Source organism: Corapipo altera, unplaced genomic scaffold, assembly GCF_003945725.1.
Source record: "Corapipo altera isolate COAL_440 unplaced genomic scaffold, ASM394572v1 178, whole genome shotgun sequence".
Classification (NCBI taxonomy): Eukaryota; Metazoa; Chordata; class Aves; order Passeriformes; family Pipridae; genus Corapipo; species Corapipo altera.
Window position 1 is genome coordinate 770,972 of NW_020884983.1, and position 19,661 is coordinate 790,632.

At 47.6% G+C, this 19,661-nt stretch overlaps 1 protein-coding gene across 4 annotated transcripts in view; it reads left to right on the forward strand.

The window, feature by feature from the left end:
- PLXNA4 (plexin A4) overlaps positions 1–19,661 on the forward strand; it is a 450,677-nt gene that overhangs the window by 392,833 nt on the left and 38,183 nt on the right. For all 4 annotated transcript variants that reach the window (XM_027665966.1, XM_027665967.1, XM_027665969.1 and 1 more), the window contains 7 exons: positions 457–696; positions 1,646–1,792; positions 7,001–7,235; positions 7,639–7,781; positions 11,442–11,710; positions 14,121–14,187; positions 16,027–16,173. In XM_027665966.1, the coding sequence (XP_027521767.1) occupies positions 457–696; positions 1,646–1,792; positions 7,001–7,235; positions 7,639–7,781; positions 11,442–11,710; positions 14,121–14,187; positions 16,027–16,173 (1,248 nt within the window). The remainder of the gene's footprint in view (positions 1–456; positions 697–1,645; positions 1,793–7,000; positions 7,236–7,638; positions 7,782–11,441; positions 11,711–14,120; positions 14,188–16,026; positions 16,174–19,661) is intronic.

Consider the following 19,661-nt stretch of genomic DNA (forward strand, 5'->3'; position numbering starts at 1 on the left):
CACAACAGACACTTTTGGAGTGATGCCCAGAGATCTAATTGCAGTGTGACAGAGAGGCTTTGACTAGTCAGTGCTGTACAAAAAAAGAAAAAAAAAAAAAGGAAGAAATTCGTATTTCCAGAAGGAAATGAAGTTAGGGGAAGATGCTGACACTGGCAACCCCAGAGGCTGAGCTCCCTCAAGAGGCACAGGATGCCCAATTCAAGGGCAAACTGCTCCACACACCTGCCCCAGTAGAGTGTTTCTAATCCCTTCACAGCCTTGATTTCATGATGGGGATGGGGAATATTTTGAAGCAGTGAAGCACAGTAATAACTAAAATTGGTCCTCACAATAACCAAAAAATTCTGCTCCTCCCTGTCCCCCAGCAGTGGGTAGGGTAGCATCTGAGTGGCATCTGCTCACCAGGAGGGATGTTTTCCACAAACACTGCTCATGTTGGGTTTCTTTCCCCAGAACTGTGAGGTGCAGAACAGCACAGAGATGACCTGCCAGGCCCCAGCCCTGGCTGTGGACCCCAATCACCAGTCAGAGCTCGCCGAGCGCCCGGAGGAGTTTGGCTTCATCCTTGACAACGTGCAGTCCCTGCTGATCCTCAACAAAACCAACTTCACCTACTACCCCAACCCCATCTTCGAGGTTTTCAACCCCTCGGGGATCCTGGAGCTGAAGCCAGGAAGTCCCATCATCCTGAAGGTGAGATGGGGACCGAGGCCTGGATGGGGAAGGACAAACACGTGTTACCTGTTGCCTCTCTGTGCCTGCCAGCACCCCACAAACCATGGTGGCATCCCAAAAGCTTCCTCCATTCCTTGCCCCTACCACACTGCATCATATCACCCACCATCTGCAAACACCAACTGCTGCCAGTAGCCATAACCAAGAAATATTAACTCCTACTGGAACTATTCATGTGCAGCCCAAATTTGTACCAAATGCTGCTCACCAGAGAGCAGTTTCCATGATTGCAACAGGACTGACAATTAAATACCCGACTCTATTTCTTTTTTGGGGTTGCAAGACCTTCCTCTCACCCCTGTTTAAACCCAAACCAGCCCTTTGTCATCTCTATAGTCTGCACAGCAATACAGAGGAGGGATTTTATGATGGAACATTTCTGTATCAGCTATTTTATGTGGTGCATATGCACAGAGGTGATTGTGCTTCTTGCACATTTGGAGGGGGTTCTGTCTTCCTTGCCTGGCTATGTTTAGTGAGCACTTGATTGTGCAAGACCTAGATGCAACATTTCTAATTCAGTTCCAGAGAGAAGGGAGCAGGACAGGCTGTTGTGCCTGATTTGAGTCTTTATTAGCCATTTGTGTTGACTTCCTAATTTGGCTTTTCCTCTCTGTGTCAGCAAATGGTGAACTACAAATGTCATAAAAATCACAGAATGGTTTGGGTCAGAAGGGACCTTAAAGATCATCTTGTTCCACCCCCTGCCATGGGCAGTGACACCTTCCACTATCCCGGGTTGCTCCAAGCCCCATCCAACCTGGCTTTGGACACTTCCAGGAATGGGACAGCCACAGCTATGAAGTGCAGTGTCAAAACTTGTGTCCTAAGAATGAACTACAGGGGAAAAGAAAACTCTTTACTGGTGTTTATTTGATTTTGTGGGGTGATATTCCTTTCTGTCCAGGGCAAGAACCTGATCCCACCAGTGGCAGGAGGGAATGCTAAGCTGAACTACACCGTTCTAGTTGGGGAGAAACCCTGTGCAGTGACTGTGTCAGATGTGCAGCTGCTCTGTGAGTCCCCAAACCTCATTGGAAGGCACAAGGTGATGGTAAGTGGTGCTTGAGCCTCAGCCTCTACTCCCTGGGTGGCTTGGGAGGGCACAGCAATGCTGGAGAGCTGGGAGGGATCTCTGAGGGGTTTGCATCACTATTTGCCTTCCCAGAAACATCAGAGTCCTTTTCTGATATAATATCCCCTTCAAGGGTAACTCGGAGAAGTAGAAGAGTAGAAGAATGACCTGGAGATCTTTGTGGACAATGAGGAACCTTTCATAATCAAAAACCTTTAGGAAAGTTTGCCCCTCTTCTGTTTTCTTATGAACTATGATGCTCATGTGAGATCATACATGTAACATGTTCCTACATGTCATACTTTGTTAAATTCAGCACATTCCCCACCAATTACTGACATGCTGGTGGCTAAAATTTGCCTTAATGCAGGATATGGATGATAGTGTGACTGGCCTTTGAGGTTCTGACATCTCTAAAACTTAGTTTACTCCTGCACATCCTTCCTGGAACCTGTGAAGAATGGACCTAGTGATTACATCAGAGGGAGCTCCTCCTCCTCTCACAGCTGATTTATTTACTCCTTCTTTACTTTCCTCTCAGTGATTTGCATTCCTTGATGCTGTTGCTTGATAAACAGCACATCAGCAAACTCACTGGAGCTGGACCAGGCTGTGGGTAGAAACAACAAAAGCTGACAAGTGACATCAGTGTTACTTATCCCTCATGAATGACTTTTTTTCCACCTCTCTGTTGCCCTCCCAAAGCTGCACCTGTCACATATTTATTTATTTCAGTGCAGTGAGACCCCTAGATGATGGAGACACACTGTATGGCTCTTTAGAAATAGAGTTTTCTGGGAACTTTTAGTTTATGATGATCATTTTAGGTCTTGTGCTGCTGAGAGACCTCACACTGGCTACTTCACTTCTCTGTGCCAAAGTTTGTCATCTGGAAAATAGAGGGAATAATCCTTTCCAGCCATGCAAATATCCCATGACTCTGGTTTCATTCTAAAGCACATCAAGACGCTCCAAGAAGAGCAATAATGAAGTGAGAGATTTTCTCTGTGTGAACACCAAAGCTTTGGAACGTGGCAAAGGATGTTCCCTGTCGTTTTCATAGATATAATTAAACATATGGTCAGTCAGAGGTGGGCAAAGCTAAGCCTAGAGAGAGAAAACTCCAAGTCAGGTGAGCAATAAATAAATCCCTGGGGATCAGGGAGGATGAACATCTGGTCAGGTCATACCAATTGGGAAGACTCCCCTGCTCCTGCAGCTTGGGACAGTTGAAGTGAAGCCAAAGATTAAAAAATAACCCCTTTTTGAGGATGCTGGAAACATGGGAAGGCAGTGGTATTGAAGCCTGTTGATGAGAATCAATTTTAGGGCAAGTTACAGATTTTATTCAACTGCCAACACAGAGGCAACACTTTGACAGCATCTGGGCTGGGAACAAAAGGCAGAAGGTCACCTGTGATGGAGGCCATTGCTCAAGGATGGACTTTGCATCTGGAGCTTAACACGGGACAGCTGGGCTGGGAAATGCCCCCTCCAGCACAGCACAGCAACTCTTGTTGTTGGGGCTGGTACAAAATATATCCCCGTGTTTCATGGGACCATCTTTTGATGGTTGGGATAATGGACAGGCAGCTCTCCCAGGTCCTCCTCCTGTTTCTGGCAATGATTTGCTGTGTGACCTTGAGGAGATCGTTGAACAAACTCTTCCTTGCAGAGTGAGGTGGCCAAGATCTGAGAGGGGGCCACGGGAGTGAATCAACCACCACAACACAGAGATGATTACTAAGGGAAGGAGCAGTGACAATGACACACATTGATGTCAACACGCTTTTGATCTGATTCATCTGTCTTTTGTACAGTGACAGAGTTAAGTATTTGGAAAAAAAAATAGGAAAGGAATAAAAAGACTTGAGCAATGGTTAAAAAAAAGAGGGACTAAAACTCAGAGGCAAGTTTTTTCCAAGGAAAAGAAAGAAACATGAGGAAGACCCATCACAGAATCACAGAATATGCCCAGTTGGAAGGGACTCACAAGGGCCATTGAGGGCAGCTCTTACCCCTGCACAGGACCATCCCCAAGAGTCTCACCATGTCCCCACTCCCCTGTTCAAACTATGCTGGAGAAGGTCTGCAGTGAAGATGTGGGATACATCTAAAGGATTCCTAGTATCTAATTCAGGTGCTTGTATCCAGAAATTCACATTGGACTCTTTTTGTAGTGAATGGAGAGATGGTCAAATACAGCAACTGACGTTCAGGGCACATTTCCTCTCATCTTAAATTAGACAATTCCATTGGGCCAGGACAAACATGCACCAGGAAAGACACCACAACAGGCAAGTTTTGCACAAGAGGAACTCCTGAACTGCTACAGGTGAACCCTAAGACTTTGTTGGAGAAAACTGATGTTTGCCATAGTGCCCTTTAGAAAAAATTCATGATTAACAGGCTTAACAGGTGGCCAAACTGGTGCTTGGTAATATGGAGGGTTCATGTTCAGTCTTCTGGAAGGCATAAACAGCTTCCTCTAGAACCACTTGGTGGCCCAAGAAATAAAGTAGGGCTATATCTATATATTTGCCTGTTTTTCCTTTAAATTCTCAAAATAATATCGCAGCCTCTTAGGCTTTCTCCTTCAAGAGGCAGATTCTCTCACATCAAGGCAGTTTTACTTGTGGACTGTGAGACCTTCCCAGTGTTGAAACCACCTTTGGAGAGGAACACACTTTGTTAGACACCTGCCTTTAGGAGTCTAAATCCTCTCCTAGTTAATGGAGAGAAATGGGAACTTCCACTGAATCAAACATCTCATCCTGATGTCAAAAGGAGGTGTCAAAAGCAGCTCACATAAATCACATCCTAAAAGTGCTTTTTCTCTTTATTGACTCTGAAATCGTGCTGGAACGTCTAACTCAGATGTGCATGTGGAATATTTGGAGAGAGAAATCCCACCCATGGAGATGGGCTGTTCTCTGAGCTTTGAGGACAGACCTGCACTGGGGTTTGGGACGGGCCTGTTTGATTTTAGTCTGATACTCCTTGAATAGACTCGTCTAACTGCAGGGCTTGGAGGAAAAGGGCCACTGTTGGAAAGAGAAAATGAAATGGAATAAATCCATTTACTGATCCACTGTGACAGGAAGGAAACTGTGCAAGGTTTAGGAGGGAGGATTTGGAACAGTGGTCTACAGTAAAAGGGAACAGCTTTTAGTGCATGGATCAGGATGTGAGTTGGGTAGTGTGTCACATACCAATCCCAAACCTCTGCCCTGTGCAGGTTGTATAAGTGAGTTGGGCCTTGGATCTTGAAATAGATGGGAAAACTGGTCACTGCTGCCTCCTCAACCAACGTGGGTTGTTCCTTGGCCTCTGAAGATGCTCTACAAGTCATCAGTGTCATACTGCAGGAACGGCCAACTTTATTACCTGGGCAGATAAATTTGGGGTTGGTTTCATTTCTCATTGTGGACATTGTTACCTTTCTAAAGCCTGTCCAAAAAATGGCATGAGAGGACCTTGTGGGTTTTCAGACTTTCATTTTTGTCCTGTCCATGACATAAGGGTTGTAGCTGTGTGTCTTTGATCAGGACCCAGTAAGGAGCAGCCTACACCTGGTGGTAGAGTAAAACCAGCATCTTCTCTGAGGTTGCATCTGGGACTGGAATAATTTCTAGGAGATGGTGGGGTCGCAGAGATTCATGTCCCCAGAAAGGATTGTGGTGTTGAGCAGCTGGAAAACTCTTCATTAATTCATGACTCTGCTCCATAGTCTCTTCTGGCTCCAACCCTTCATCCTTGGACCAGATCCTTCCTCCTGCAACCCAGAGGGGAAACCTGAGCAGGTGCCTGAGCTGAGCCATGGGAGGCCTGGGATTAACGTGTGCACAGGCAGGCTGGAGACAGACTGATGAGCTGAGAGCCAGAGGGATGAAGGACAAGGCTGGACATCAGGCTGGGATGTGGGAGGTGTTTTCTCCAGCTGCTGTGGGAGCTGGAAACATGAGGGATCCTCCTCATAACAGAGGAAGAAAACAGTTTAATTGTGTGCTGCAGTGGTCTCAGTTGCAATGGGAGTGGAAAACACTCAGCCTTGGGGTCTTGACTGCATTTCTACCTGGCAGCAAGATTTTGCACTTTGTGCAGGTTCAGCTGTGTCTCTCAGTGACAAAGCTCCTCTGGGGTGAGTGATGGGGCTCATCACCACATCACAATCCTTCTAGCCCACAACAGCATGGCACCTCCCAGCTTTCTGCTGATCTATAACCAGTGCTCCCCAACCACAGCACAGCCCTACGAGCCTTCTTTTATAGTTCAGGCTGCTCAGTAGAGCTTTTCCCCCGTCACTCAAAGTTAGTCTACTCTACAAATAGCTTTAAACAACCTTGTAGTAGCCCTGAGCAAGCAGGATCCTGTGGGATTACTGCTGGGAGTGGTGTTCCTGTTGTAAAAATGGACTCCTAACAGACCTGCTTCAGCAGAACATTTTGTTGGCCTTACAGCAGGAACGCTTGCAGGGTTTCTTGCTGGTTGTTAAAAGAAAGGTCCTCACACAGCAGCTCCTTCCAGAGGCTGGCAGCAGCTCTGGGAATCCCTGGAAGTGCATGGAGAACAAAAAGCTGTGTTCAACTCCCTGTCCCACTGGTGAGCATCTGTACCATGCCAATGTGTGGCTGAGAAAGGGGCTGTAAAGAGCATGGGCCAGGCTTTGTGGTCTTTGTAGGCTTCTTCTTACTGTCTCAGAGGCTTCCTGACGCAGTTTTATCTGGTGGAAGAGTGAAAAGAAAACAGTGACTCTGATTTCTGCAGTCCCACTGTACTGACTGGATCAGGTGTCCCCCGTCCCATGGTGGGGTGCGATGCCCAAAACCATAACCATGAGTGTGTATTTTGGGACTAAGTGACGTCAGTCTCCAGCAAAACAGTGTTCAGGACAAGGAATGGAAAGCACAGAATGAAGTCTGAATTGATACTGAGGCAGGAAATTGAGACCACTGACTTGTTGCACCACAAGCTGTTTGTTGGTTGGGTTCATGGTCACTCTGTCAACAGAGGTGATTCTATGTGGCATTTCATGTGTTTTTAAGATGTCTTCTATCCAAACACTTCCCTTTTTGGCTTGGGAGACAAGAGGTCATCCTTCAGCCTAAGCCAAGGAGATGATGGAGTTCCTCCGTGTCCCTGCTCCCCCGACAGTTTCAACGCATCCCTTTCCTGCTTTCCCTCTAGGCTCGTGTAGGAGGGATGGAGTTCTCCCCAGGGATGGTCTACATCTCTCCAGACAGCCCTCTGAGCCTGCCAGCCATTGTCAGCATTGCCGTGGCTGGTGGGCTTCTCATCATCTTCATTGTGGCCGTGCTCATCGCCTACAAGCGCAAATCCCGGGAGAGCGACCTCACCCTCAAGCGCCTGCAGATGCAGATGGACAACCTGGAGTCCAGGGTGGCTCTGGAGTGCAAAGAAGGTAGGATGAGGAGGGCAGCTGGCACAGTGTCAGTGTTGGTAGAAAAGAGACATCCAGCCACAAAGCTTTGAGCCAAAACAGCACAAGCAAAAAGAGCGTTGAGCCTTCAAGCCTGGGTCTAATCTGACTTTGCCTGTTTTCCCTGAGCCCAGCCTTCCTCCACCCTGTCCTAACTGCATTTGCTAATTCACAGTCCAGAGAAATCCCTGGCACATGTCCCTGGGGAAAGGCTGTGGTATAGGAAAGATGACACCGCTCTTGTCCACCTTCTTCTTCCTCTCCACAAGTTGCTTCTCCACTTGTACCTTACTCTCATGCATGTGGGTCTGAGGGGCTTTCCCATCATGGAGAGGGAGATCTGGGTTGTCACTGCTACCTGAGTTGTTCCTTTTTTTGGTGCCAGCCTTTGCAGAGTTGCAGACAGATATCCACGAGCTGACCAGTGACCTGGATGGAGCTGGGATCCCTTTCCTGGATTACAGAACCTACACCATGAGGGTGCTTTTCCCTGGCATTGAAGATCACCCAGTTCTGAGGGATCTGGAGGTAAGAAACCAACACCTGCTGCTTCTGAATCCTCTCATTCCTCCCTGTTTGGTCCTCAATGACAGGGGTGTGGTACGGATATTGTGGCTTCTAATGTTGTGTGCTACCAGGGACAAAACTGCACCTCGTTAAAAATCCATATGGAAAGGGGGAGATGGTGGCTGCTGATTCAGATCATAGAATTGTTAAGGTTGGAAAAGTCCTCTAAGATCATTGAGTCCAACCATTAATCCAGCACTGCCAATTCCTCCCTAACCCATGTCCCCAAGTGCCACATCTACATCTTTTAAATCCCTCTACCACTTCCACGGGCAGCTTGTTCCAATACCTGACGAGCCTTATAGTGAAGAAATTTTTCTAATATCCAATCTAAACATCCCCTGGCCCAACTTGGCCATTTCTTCTCATCCTGTCACTTGTTACCTGTTAAATTCTCTTTGATCCCTCACTTATTTGAGAGACTCTCACAGATCTGTGTGCATTAGGCCTACTCTATTAAGCTTCTCCTTGGTTTTCACCCTGCTGTGGCTTGATTTTTAGACTGGATTAATTAGTTACTGCTGTGCAGGGGCAAGGAAAAGAAGTTGTGTGACAGAGCAGGACACTTCCCAGTGTCACTCCAGCTTTGTATGACCCTCATGCTACCAAGAGGCCAGTATTTTTGTGGCAACCCCTATAAAAATAACCTACTGTCACTGAAGGAGGTTCACCTTTGCAGCACTCTGTGTTTTGCAGCATTGCTCTGTCAATGTTCTGCCCACACCTTCCTCCTCCACCCCGACTCTCTGAACCACAGAGGTGGGAGAACAGTGAGACAGTGCCCACCACTTTTGGGGTCTCCAAAAGTGTGTGACCTCAGTGGTGACAGAGAGCTTGATGGGAGCCCAGGTGAGTTCTGCCAGCCTAAAATCTACATCAGGCTCTGGCAGATGGACAGGCTCTTCTCTGGGAATACCTGGGCCAGAGAATCAGGAGCTACACCATGGCCAAGGCCAGGGAGGTTGTTGGCTCAGCTCTCTGCAAAGTCTTTGGCAAGTTCTGATCTTCAGAGGGGCTCTGGTATGGGCTGGTGAGATTGCTGGAGGCCAAGACTGGGGTTAGTTGGCAGGAAGGAGAGGTAGGAGCTGGCACAGGCAGTCCTGTGCTTGGCTGGCTGTGTAATCAGAGATCCCTGCTCGTCTTTGCTCCTTCCACTCGGAAGAGCCAAAATTCATTGAACTGTGTGGAGAGAACCATTAGAAAACCTGATCTGTCAGCAAGGAGGACTTGTGGGACTGGGTGGGAGGCTGAGTTACACATTCACTGCAGCACACATTTAATTGTGGGGTGCAGGTAAGTGGCCTCAAGCTGCTTTCCCTCAGGACGAGTAACTCAGCAGCTTCAATAAATGGGCAGGAGAAACAAGGGGTGCTGAATCTCCCTCTCACATGTGTGTCCACACACACAAACACTTTCATTATCCCCACAGCCAATTTCAATCCCTACATTCATTAACCCCAGACAGCTGATCACAGAATAGCATCTGACCCCTACAGAGGTCTTAGCACGGATGCTCCCCTCTGCAGATACACACAGAGCTAATGTTTCAATCCACCACCTTTGATCTCTCCTTCCTTTCATTCCATTCATTTTTTTTTTTTCCTTAATCCTCTGTAAAGCTTCAGCAGCTCTTTCAGTGTCAACATCTTTGGTACCAACATGAAGAAGGCAGCTCCCATTCTGCTCCCTTCTCTGGAGCACCAAGGAGTTGCTATTTATTGCAAAAGATCCTGCAGTGAGAAGGTCTCACTTATTTCCAGTTCATTTGCTAATTAACTGCTTCCAGATGCAGCACAAAATACTTTTCTTGTTATTTTTTATTTAATTCTCCATAATAACCCGAGGATAGACAATATTAAATGTTCAAGCAAGTGAGTTAAAAATAATTATTGGCAGGATGGGTGGTAGTGGTTTGTTGGTTGGTTGGTTGGTTGTCTCAAGCTATTTAGGAAGTAATTTATTTGCTGTATGCAAAAAGAGTTAAGAACTCTAATTTCCTGAATTAAAATAATGACTCTATAAGGGGCCTGCATTAGTTGGTTGTTTAAACATGCCAACTTATTCTGTATTAAAGTGCCAAATTTGGTTGGTTATTAATACATCCATGTCTCAGTGACATGTGTTGCTCTTTGGTGAAACCATCCAGCTTCCAGGGAAGGTTTTTTTTCAAGGACTGGAACTGCTTCAGCAACACGGAGGAATGAGCTTGGGGTTCCCTATTTAGGCTCCATTTTTTTCTAGAATCAGAAGGACCAGGAAGGGTGAAGCCCACCATGGACCACCATGCTGAGGTTCCGCAAGGCCAAGGGCCGGGTCCTGCCCTTTGGCCATAACAATCCCCTCCAGCTCCAGGCTGGGCCGGAGGGGCTGGAGAGCAGCCAGGCAGGAAGGGAGCTGGGAGTTGGTCTGGGCAGGGAGCTGAACATGAGCCAGAATGTGCCCAAAGGGGCAAGAAGGCCAATGGCTGCTGGGCTGGCTGAGGAAGAGTGTGGCAGCAGGAGCAGGGCAGGGCTTGTGCCCCTGGGCTGGGCGCTGGGGAGGCCACCCCTGGAGTGCTGTGTCCAGCTCTGGGCCCTGAGCTCAGGAAGGCCCTGGAGGGGCTGGAGCAGGGGCAGAGAAGAGCAGCGAGGTTGGGGAAGGGACTGGAGCACAAGTGCTGTGAGGAGAGGCTGAGGGAGCTGGGGGGGCTCAGCCTGGAGAGGAGGAGGCTCAGGGGAGACCTCCTCACTCTCTGCAACTCCCTGACAGGAGGGGGGAGCCGGGGGGGTCGGGCTCTGCTCCAGGGAACCAGCAGTAGGACAAGAGGGCACGGACTTGAGCTGCACCAGGGGAGGTTTAGGTTGGACATCAGGAAGGAATGTTTTCCAAGGAGAGTGCTCAGCCATTGGAATGGGCTGGCCAGGGAGGGGGTGGATTCTCCGTCCCTGGAGGTGTCTAAGATGAGACTGGATGTGGCATCAGTGCCATGGGCTGGGAACCACGGCGGGGTTGCAGCAAGGGTTGGACTGGATGATCTCGGAGGGCTTTTCCAACCCAGTGGATTCTGTGATTCTAGGATTCTATGACTGTGGAGCACAGGCTCCAGTGTTGAGGTCCTAAATTCTTCTATATAAAAACTAGTTCAGCAACCTCTCACAGCTGAGAGATATATTAGAGACTTACAAACCTCTCTGTCTCTTCATCTCCTCATCTCCTCAAAACTTGACCCCACTCTCTCTTTCCCATTTACTTTCTTTCTGCATCTCCTAAAGTTGAATCCCAAACCTCTGTTAGAAGGTTTCTTGAAGGGATGAGAAAGAAGTTTCAGATGAAACTAGAATAAGACTTCAGTTTGACTAAAATAAAAATATAACGTGGTGTAGTACCACATCCAGGCACCAGCAATATCTTTTTGAAGTCCTGTTCAGAAAGGGAAACATAGGATCGGAAAAAATCATCTGGCTGTGGGTAGGAGTTCTGCCAGGCTTCCTAATCATTAGATGATGTGTGGACTCTCTTCCTCTCTTCCCTTAATTGGAGGAGCTGGAGGGATGAGGGCAGAGAGGCAGCAAAGAGTGTGAGACCCATTTGGGGAGGTCTGAGAAAGGTATAAAGGCATAAACTCCCTTTCTTCTTGTGCAGGTCCCTGGCTACAGGCAGGAGAGGGTGGAGAAAGGCCTGAAGCTCTTTGCCCAGCTCATCAACAACAAGGTGTTCCTGCTGTCCTTCATCCGCACTCTGGAGTCCCAGCGCAGCTTCTCCATGAGGGACCGCGGCAACGTGGCCTCGCTGATCATGACAGTGCTGCAGAGCAAGCTGGAATATGCCACTGATGTCCTCAAACAGCTCCTGGCCGACCTCATAGACAAAAACCTGGAGAGCAAGAACCACCCCAAGCTGCTGCTCCGGAGGTGAGGATGGCTGGGGCTGGAGGGAATTGGGTTGGGAAGCCTGCGCTCCACTGTCCAACATAATCGTAGTCATCTTTGGAGGAAAGATGTAGCTCTTGATTCCTCTCCTCCCTAACCAAAAAGTGGTCAATGATTGATAGTTACAGAATTGGGTTAAACTACAGAATTGGGTTAAGTTGCAGTTAAGGAATTAAAAGTCCCAGAACTAAACTATCTCTGGATTTTCATGTGGATCCTCCATAAAGCTTCATAAGGGTGGCAAAAGCCCCTGTTTCCTAACCCTTATTTTGGACTCTCTGTGTGCTTAAGATGTTAAATTTAGGCTTATTTTTCCTTTTAGCCTACTCCAACTATGTTGTGTAGGACCCCTAAGTGTATCCCATAAACCAGGCTGTGTTATATCCCTGGTGAGCAGTATGTCAACTTCTTCCATCTCCTGCCTGGGGTGTGGAATTCCCAGCTTTGTTTTTTGTTCCTTGATTACCTATGAACACATGGAGAGTCTTCAGCTGCACTGTGGGATCTCCTGTGTCTCCCAGAGCATTGGTGCTGGGAGTTTGGGGAAGGCAGCAGAAGAGCTGAGCAGGACAACAGAGCTGGTTTTATACAAGGCACAAGTTTGAATTGGTGCTTCTTGGCCTGGTCTGAGGTCTAAACTCCACAGTTCTGTGGGAAACCTCGAGTTAGAAATCTACTGCTCTGTAATTTAAGTGCCTTCCCTGCCTAAGGAAGTGCTGCCTCTTCTCCCTTTAGGATCAGTCTCCTTTTCATGGTCTGAACCAATCCTTCTGATCCTGAGTAAAATCAGGGGGACTCTTCTGGAGAGGAATGGCCTTTGCCACTGCTCAGAGCCAACTCTGAGGAGCCCTCAGCTGATTATGATGGATGGCTTGGGCAGGGAAGAGATCTCTGGTGCCTTCTGGGAGGCTTTTCCTTTGGCACATGGCCCACTATGGTCAATCAGCAGAAAAGGGAGCAGAAGGCACTTCCTGGCATTCAGGGCAGCAATGCCAGGGGCACAGGCTGGACTTTGCTTTGGTGTCAGTTGATTCCCTGATGTGATTCAAGCCCTCCAGCCTGGCTGGTGACCACCCTGCAGCTGTCCCCAGACTTCCTTTCTGTGCTTCTCCTCTGATGCTGGATGGCACTGCCTCCTCCCAGCTGTCTCCTCCCTTCATGTTCTCCTTTTTCTTCCCCTTTCTCCCTCTCTTTATCTTCTCTGGTTGCTCATTACTGTCTTGTCCTGAGCATCTTTCCTCTTTCTCCTTCTTCCGGTTCTTTTCTAACTCTAGTTCTCTTTGTCGGACATTAATTGTGGCCTTTGGAAGGACAACCATGGAACAGAGAAGGCACATCCACTGTTCCAAGGTCTGAAAACATGAGGAGAAACCAGAGACGTGCTTTGTGCTCCGAGATGGAGGTCCTGCCCTGAGCAGCACCAGCACAGAACACATGAATAGCTCAGTGCCTTGGGTCACATGTTGGTGTGAGGTCCTCACACAATGATTTGGAGCAGCTGGATCCAACTTGATGCTTCCCTTCTCTCCCCATGAGTCTGTGGATGGAAGGGAATCTTCCAACACCTTTCTGCAGTGGCCGTTTTGGAGTCCAGTGTTCATCCCACATGGCATCTACAGCTCCAAAGAGATTTTCAGGGCAGGGAACAACAAAAACAAGCAAGAACCCCTGTGTGGCTTTGGTGAGAGCCAGGACAAGGAGGATCCACTTTAATTCAACCAGACAGGGACTTGTGCTTTCTTCTTGAGCAGCACCAGTGCGTGTAGTGGAGCCAACACAGGTTTATCCTGTGCTCCTGGTGTCCAAACCACACTTACAGGTCTGAGTTGGTCTTTCTGTAGGAAAAGTTCATCCTGAAGCCTCGAGATGGATCTCTGTTTCGTGGAGGACAGAGTGTTCAAGGGCAAAAGCATGAGCTCTGTGAATGCTCCACATTGCCACACTGAGGAGTATAATCACTCCCAAATGCCAGGGAGATAGGCAGTGCTGGATAACTGCTCCCTAGTGATTTAGATCTGTCTCTCTTGAGTATTTATATAGCCTACTTGACATATGGCCTAGCTTTGAGCTCCTCATATTTGATGGATTTATCCTCCCTGAGCTCTTTGCAGAAGATTCCCTCAAATGTTGTCAACTCTTTTTCATTGTTAAAGACACTGAAAAACAGGCACATGGGGAGTTCTGGTCACAGGAGAGTCAACAAGGCAGTAAGAATTTGCAGGTTCCCTAAATCCAAAACATGCTGAAGCCTGAGATTGTCATGCCAGACTTAGCACAGGGCTCAGAGATCTGGGCAGTAAGATGGACCAGGCCAATATTTTGATTAGTTCTTTGATATGATCAGCGCAACTAAATCATTTCCAATTTGCCTTTTCTCCCTTCCTGATTTTAGGACAGAGTCTGTGGCTGAGAAAATGCTCACCAACTGGTTCACCTTCCTTCTCTACAAGTTCCTCAAGGTAAGAGGAGCCTGGAAAAACAGCTGCTTTAATACATTTCTTCCTGGTGAGGTTTAGTTGGGGCAAAAACTTCCCAGATATAAAGGAAAAATTCTTTTTTTTTCCTCTGGAAGGAGGTCACTGCCTAATAGGAGAGATGGGCTGTTTTCTCATCCAGGAAGAAAAAAGAGGGACACTTTGTTAGAGGAGCAGCCTGTTGGTCTTTCTCCTTGCACAGAGGTGGGATCTGAGGATCAGTGCTGAAATGTGGAGGTTTTCAGACCATGATTGAGACCTGTATGGAAAATGCTCTCTTTTTACCAGCAGCCTGAGTTCTCCATCATGTGGTGACCCATATTTTTGGTGTGTGGTGGCTGGAGATCCCCTTCCATCCCAATTCAGAGGCAGCACTGAGATCCAGCCCCGGCTGGAAGGACACTCAGCAGCAAAAGAGTGAAAGAACCCTCTGAGCCCTCTTGTTCCTCCTGGAAGGTCTCCTTGGGGCGGTGGGTAGCAAAAAAAAAAAAAGAGTCTTTCAGCCTTTGAGACCTGCTGGGTGATGACAGGTCCCCCTTGGGGACCCACACTGAGCCCCAGCCATGACAATTGCCAAGAGACCAAACTCAGAGCCAGCCTGTTGGGAAGGAGCTGGGCTTGCTCCACTCCCCCACTCCCAGTGCAGTTGCTAAATATCCTCACACCTGACAGCCTCATTTGGACACAATAACCACCTTCTGCCTGGCAGTTCAAGGCTTCACAAACAAACCCCAATCCCCTGAGCCTCCCCCAGTTCAAGGATGAACACAGGGGAAAGTTTTGAAGGTCCCTGGAAGGTAATTTTAGTGACTTTCGGTATCAGATCCCTGCTCTGAGCTGAAAGGAAAGGATATAAGGAGGTGACTCTCTAAAGAGCTGCTTTTATAATAGGCTTTTTTCACCCCACTCAGCTACTTGTCTTCTTGCCTTAGCCTGAACAGAGGCCTGATAAGGGCAAGAGACAGGCACACAGAAGCAATATGCTGCTGGTAGATAAGCTAATTAAGTGGGAGACAGGTGTAGGAACTGAAAAAGGGGCCACTTTGCTTCTGATTATTAACTTGTTTTCCTTGGGATTTACACCAGGGAAAAAAGACCTCGCTCCCTGAGTTGGGACACGAGAGGAGAGGGTGAGGAGGGGAGGAAGGATGGAGGGGGAAAGAGGCAAGAGAGGAAAGCATGAGGAGAGGTTCATGGCAGGGAACGTGCTGAGGGAGGGCAGCAAGGGAGGAGAGGCTGGGAAAAGTGTGGGGAGAGGAGTGCAGTGTGTGTCAATGATGAGGGGAAAGTAGGCAGAGGTGTGTTTGCTGGCCCTGCCTGTGGGCTGCTTGTTGCTGTCCCGTGTGGGCTCCACACCTCTGACATCACCAGTGCAACCACACAGACCCAGGGGCACATCTCCCCTGGCCCATGGAGCTGCTCCTGCCTGAGCATCCCTATTTGCCTCCAGCATGAGGGTGCTCAGGGAGGCTGTGGACACTGCCCAGACACCCAGAACGAGGCACCATCAGTCCATCTCCCTTTCAGAGCTGCCTCCAGGTTCTCTGGAACAGCACCTGCAAGACTCTGCTGGTCCCAGCACTGCCAGGGAGCACTGACACCTTTGTCCCGTGACAGGACACTGTGGGGTTGGTTTTCCAGGGCTGGTTGCACTCTGTGGAAGTGGAGGGTGACCTCTGTTCCTGGGCTGTATGGAATACATTGATGTTTTGGTCTGGAGAGATTTGGGATGGCAAGCCACGCCAGTCACTGAGATGCCACGTAGGTTTGGTTCTCACCTCTCCTCCTCTTGTTTCACCTCATGGTTGTCTCTCACCCCTGCAGGAGTGTGCTGGAGAACCTCTCTTCTCCCTTTTCTGTGCCATCAAGCAGCAGATGGAGAAGGGTCCCATTGATTCCATCACTGGAGAGGCCCGGTATTCCCTGAGTGAGGACAAGCTCATCCGACAGCAGATCGACTACAAGACACTGGTGAGTGCTCTGAGTCCTGTGGGCTTGTCCAGAACCTTCTAGAAAAATGGAATTTAGAGAACAGAAGCCCATGATGGGCATGCTGACCTTCTGGGACAATTATCCCTGTATCCCAGCAGGGTAACCCTGCTGAAGATTGATTATTAAAATTAAAAATCTTTTTCTCCCGTGAGGATTTCAGCATCAAGGGATATGTCAGAGGTACACAGTGGAGGGACTTTAGGTCTGCTCTAGAACTTGTGCAGCCATTCCTCTTGAGAAAGCCCAAGTCAAAGAAAAATGAAGTTGATTTAAAGATTTCAAGGGGAAGAAAACTAATCCCCGGCACTGAGTCATTCGCTTCAAAATGGAATTGTCTGCATAGTGCAAGATATACACTGCAGATGTGCAGCTTTAGCTTCTGCTCTGAGATTACACCCTTTCCCACTTGATTAAAGAGCATCAATTAAAGAGCATTAGATATCTCTTCTTAGTGTGTTTTTCTGGGCCTTCATTCTTTCCTGGATACGCTAAATCCACGGAGCTTCTAAGTCTCTGTAGGATAAAGATCACTTTCTAAGTCTTCAGTGATCCTTGTAATTTTTCTCTTTCCTGTGCCTTTGTCCTCAGACAAACCCAACCCTAAATATTAGGCCCGTCAGAAGATGCTCTAAATTGATCAGATTATTTTAACTGCAGTTTCGTATGAGAGACATTCGTTTCACTTCACTCTAGATAGCTCTGAAAACTGTGCCTAATCATAGAATCACAGAATGGTTTGGGTTGGAATGGACCTTAAAGATCATCTGATTCCAACCCTCAGTCGATGTCAGCTCCTTGACCTGTCTTAAACCTCATCTCAGGTGGGCTGATGTTGAAATTCTGCTTGTCTTCAGTCTAGAGCTGAGCTTTGATTGAATCCAGGTCTGATGGGGGGTTGGATTTTATCCTGAAATAAGATCACACTTTTATTTTGCGTATTAAAAACGTGGCTTTCCTGTTAAATCATCAGCATGGTCCTTCTTTACTGTTGTTGTGGAGCAATTCAGAGGCTGTTCTCACATGGAGAGAGGGAGCAGAAGGAAGGAAAACACAGACATGGAGTGATCCCTTTCACCAAAGGAAATCCCCCCAGATCCTTTTAGGCTTGATAGAAAGCAGCCAGCAAAGAGTAGTAATTATACAGCAGCCTGAAAGCTCTCCTCCTTCCCTTTGTGCTGTTTGATGTTAATCAGCTCTCCCTCTTACATCTCAAGAGCAGACAAATATATCCCGATAGGAATCTCAGCAGATTTACAGAGATCAGCTCCGGTGAAGGAGATTAAGAAGCAGCAGAATGGGAACAGGATTGTTCTTCCTTTCTGTTTCTCTTTATTTCTGTTTAATTTTGTCCTTTCCCTACCTTCCTTCAGCAGTGTGACACATCTTATTAAAAATATACAGTAATGAAATAAAGCAAAGAACTGATTTAGTGTTTTTAATGTGGGAATTCTCTCAATCTCCTCCTCTGAACCAGCACTGTGGGTTTGCAGTTTATGGGGCTAAAATTCACTGAGATGTTCACATATTCTGAGCACTTGGCTGAGGTAACTCCCAATTCCAGCAGTGTGGCACACGGAAAGAGGCTGTTTATTGCCATTATCCCTGGAACACAAGGCCAGGGCTTTTTTGGGAAGGCACATACTCGAGGACCTTAGAGGTCTTTTCCAAACTAAAGGATTCCATGATTTATTCTTTACCCTTCGTTAATCATGACCTGGAAAAGAGAAGCTTTGGGGTGACCTAATTGTGGCTTTGTGGTACCTGAAAGGAGCCCACAAAAAAAGATGGAGAGAGACTCTTGGCAAGAGCATGGATTAACAGGGCAAGGGGGAATGGCTTCAAACTGAAAGAAAGTAGGTTTAGAGTAGATATCAGAGAGAAATTCTTTACTGTGAGGGTGGTGAGACACAGAAACAGGTTGCCCAGAGAAGCTGTGAATGCTCCATCACTGGAAGTGCCCAAGGCCGGGTTAGATGGGGCTTGGAGCAATCTGGGATAGTGGAAGGTGTCCCTGCCCATGGCAGGGGGGTTGGAACGACATGATCTTTAAGGTCCTTGCAACCTAAACCATTCTATGATTTTATGATTCTATTCTATTACCTAATATTTTAAATCATGCTTTTAAACATGGTTTGAGTGAAGAGCAGATCCAAAGGAATTGACTTATCCAGGGAGAGAAAAAAAAAAAAAAGATGGAGCACATTCAGGCACCTGGAATGAATTGATTTACAACACACACCTTATGTACTAAATTTAAATTGTTTTGGTCTGGTTTCTCTCCAAAACCAGGTAGCTCCAAGTTGCTGTCTGCCAGGTCCTACAGGTGTCCAAGGAAGCAGCCCTTGGTGTCTGAGGGTCTTTGCAGTCTCTAAGAATTCTTGTATTTACAAAGGAATTTTCAGCCGGGAGAAACAAAGCTACTTACAGATGTGATTTGCTGGAATAAATGGTTGCAGCTAAACAGTGGGCCTTCTTTAATCTCTGAACCCCAGAGGAACCCCCTTTTGTGTTAGTGCTCATCATCTCTGGAATGCAGTGCTCTTGAAAACCCAGCTACATTATCCCATCTATGAGACACAGGCAGATCTCATCCCTGCTGGCTGCCATCTGCCTTTGCCAGAATCCATGGGGGTTTTAGCCATTCACCAAAGGAGAATCCAGATGCAAAACCCTCACTGCTGCTGCCACTGCTCTGCCTTCACTGGGAGGTGAAAAACCATCCATATCCTGCAGCAGCTGCATTTCTGTTGTTACAAATAACACAGGGGAGCAAAGAAATGTGTTAGAAGCTGTCAAGAATGTTGGCTAATTAGTATTTGGGGGTGATAGGGAGGAGATGCCCAGAACATCTGGAGCAGAGACCTACCCTGTGTGATCCCTGCACACCTCATGGCTCCACTGCTGGCAGCCTAATGGGATCCTCCCTCCTGAGAACATATTTCAGATGGATAAAGATCCTTTCAGCTGCCTTTGGTTAAGGCTTTTAAGGGAGTTTGGTGGCAGGAAGAAAGTCACCATCAAGATATTGGAAGAGGTTGCCCAGAGAAGTTGTTGACACTCCATCCCTGGAAGTGTTCAAGGTCAGGTTGGATGGGGCTCTGAGCAACCTGGAATAGTGGAAGGTGTCCCTGCCCATGGGTTTGGACTAGATGGTCTTTAAGGTGCCTTCCAACCCAAACCATTCTATGACATCAGAAGGCTTTCCTATGCTTGGTTTTTTTGGTGGTCCTTCTCTTTTTTCTCCACCAAGCCTCTCTGTTTGCAACCCCTCTTGAACCTTCCAGCCCAATCTAGAAGGGACAGAAGCTGTAGGGACATCCAGTTCCCAGGTCAGGCCACTGAAACACTGCAGAGCCATATGAGTAGTTACAAGTTCTGCCTTTATTATTTAAATGTCAGTAATCTGTAATGGCCATCAGGGCTTAGCTGAGCTAAGCTTTGCATGTATATTAGACACTTAGAGACAG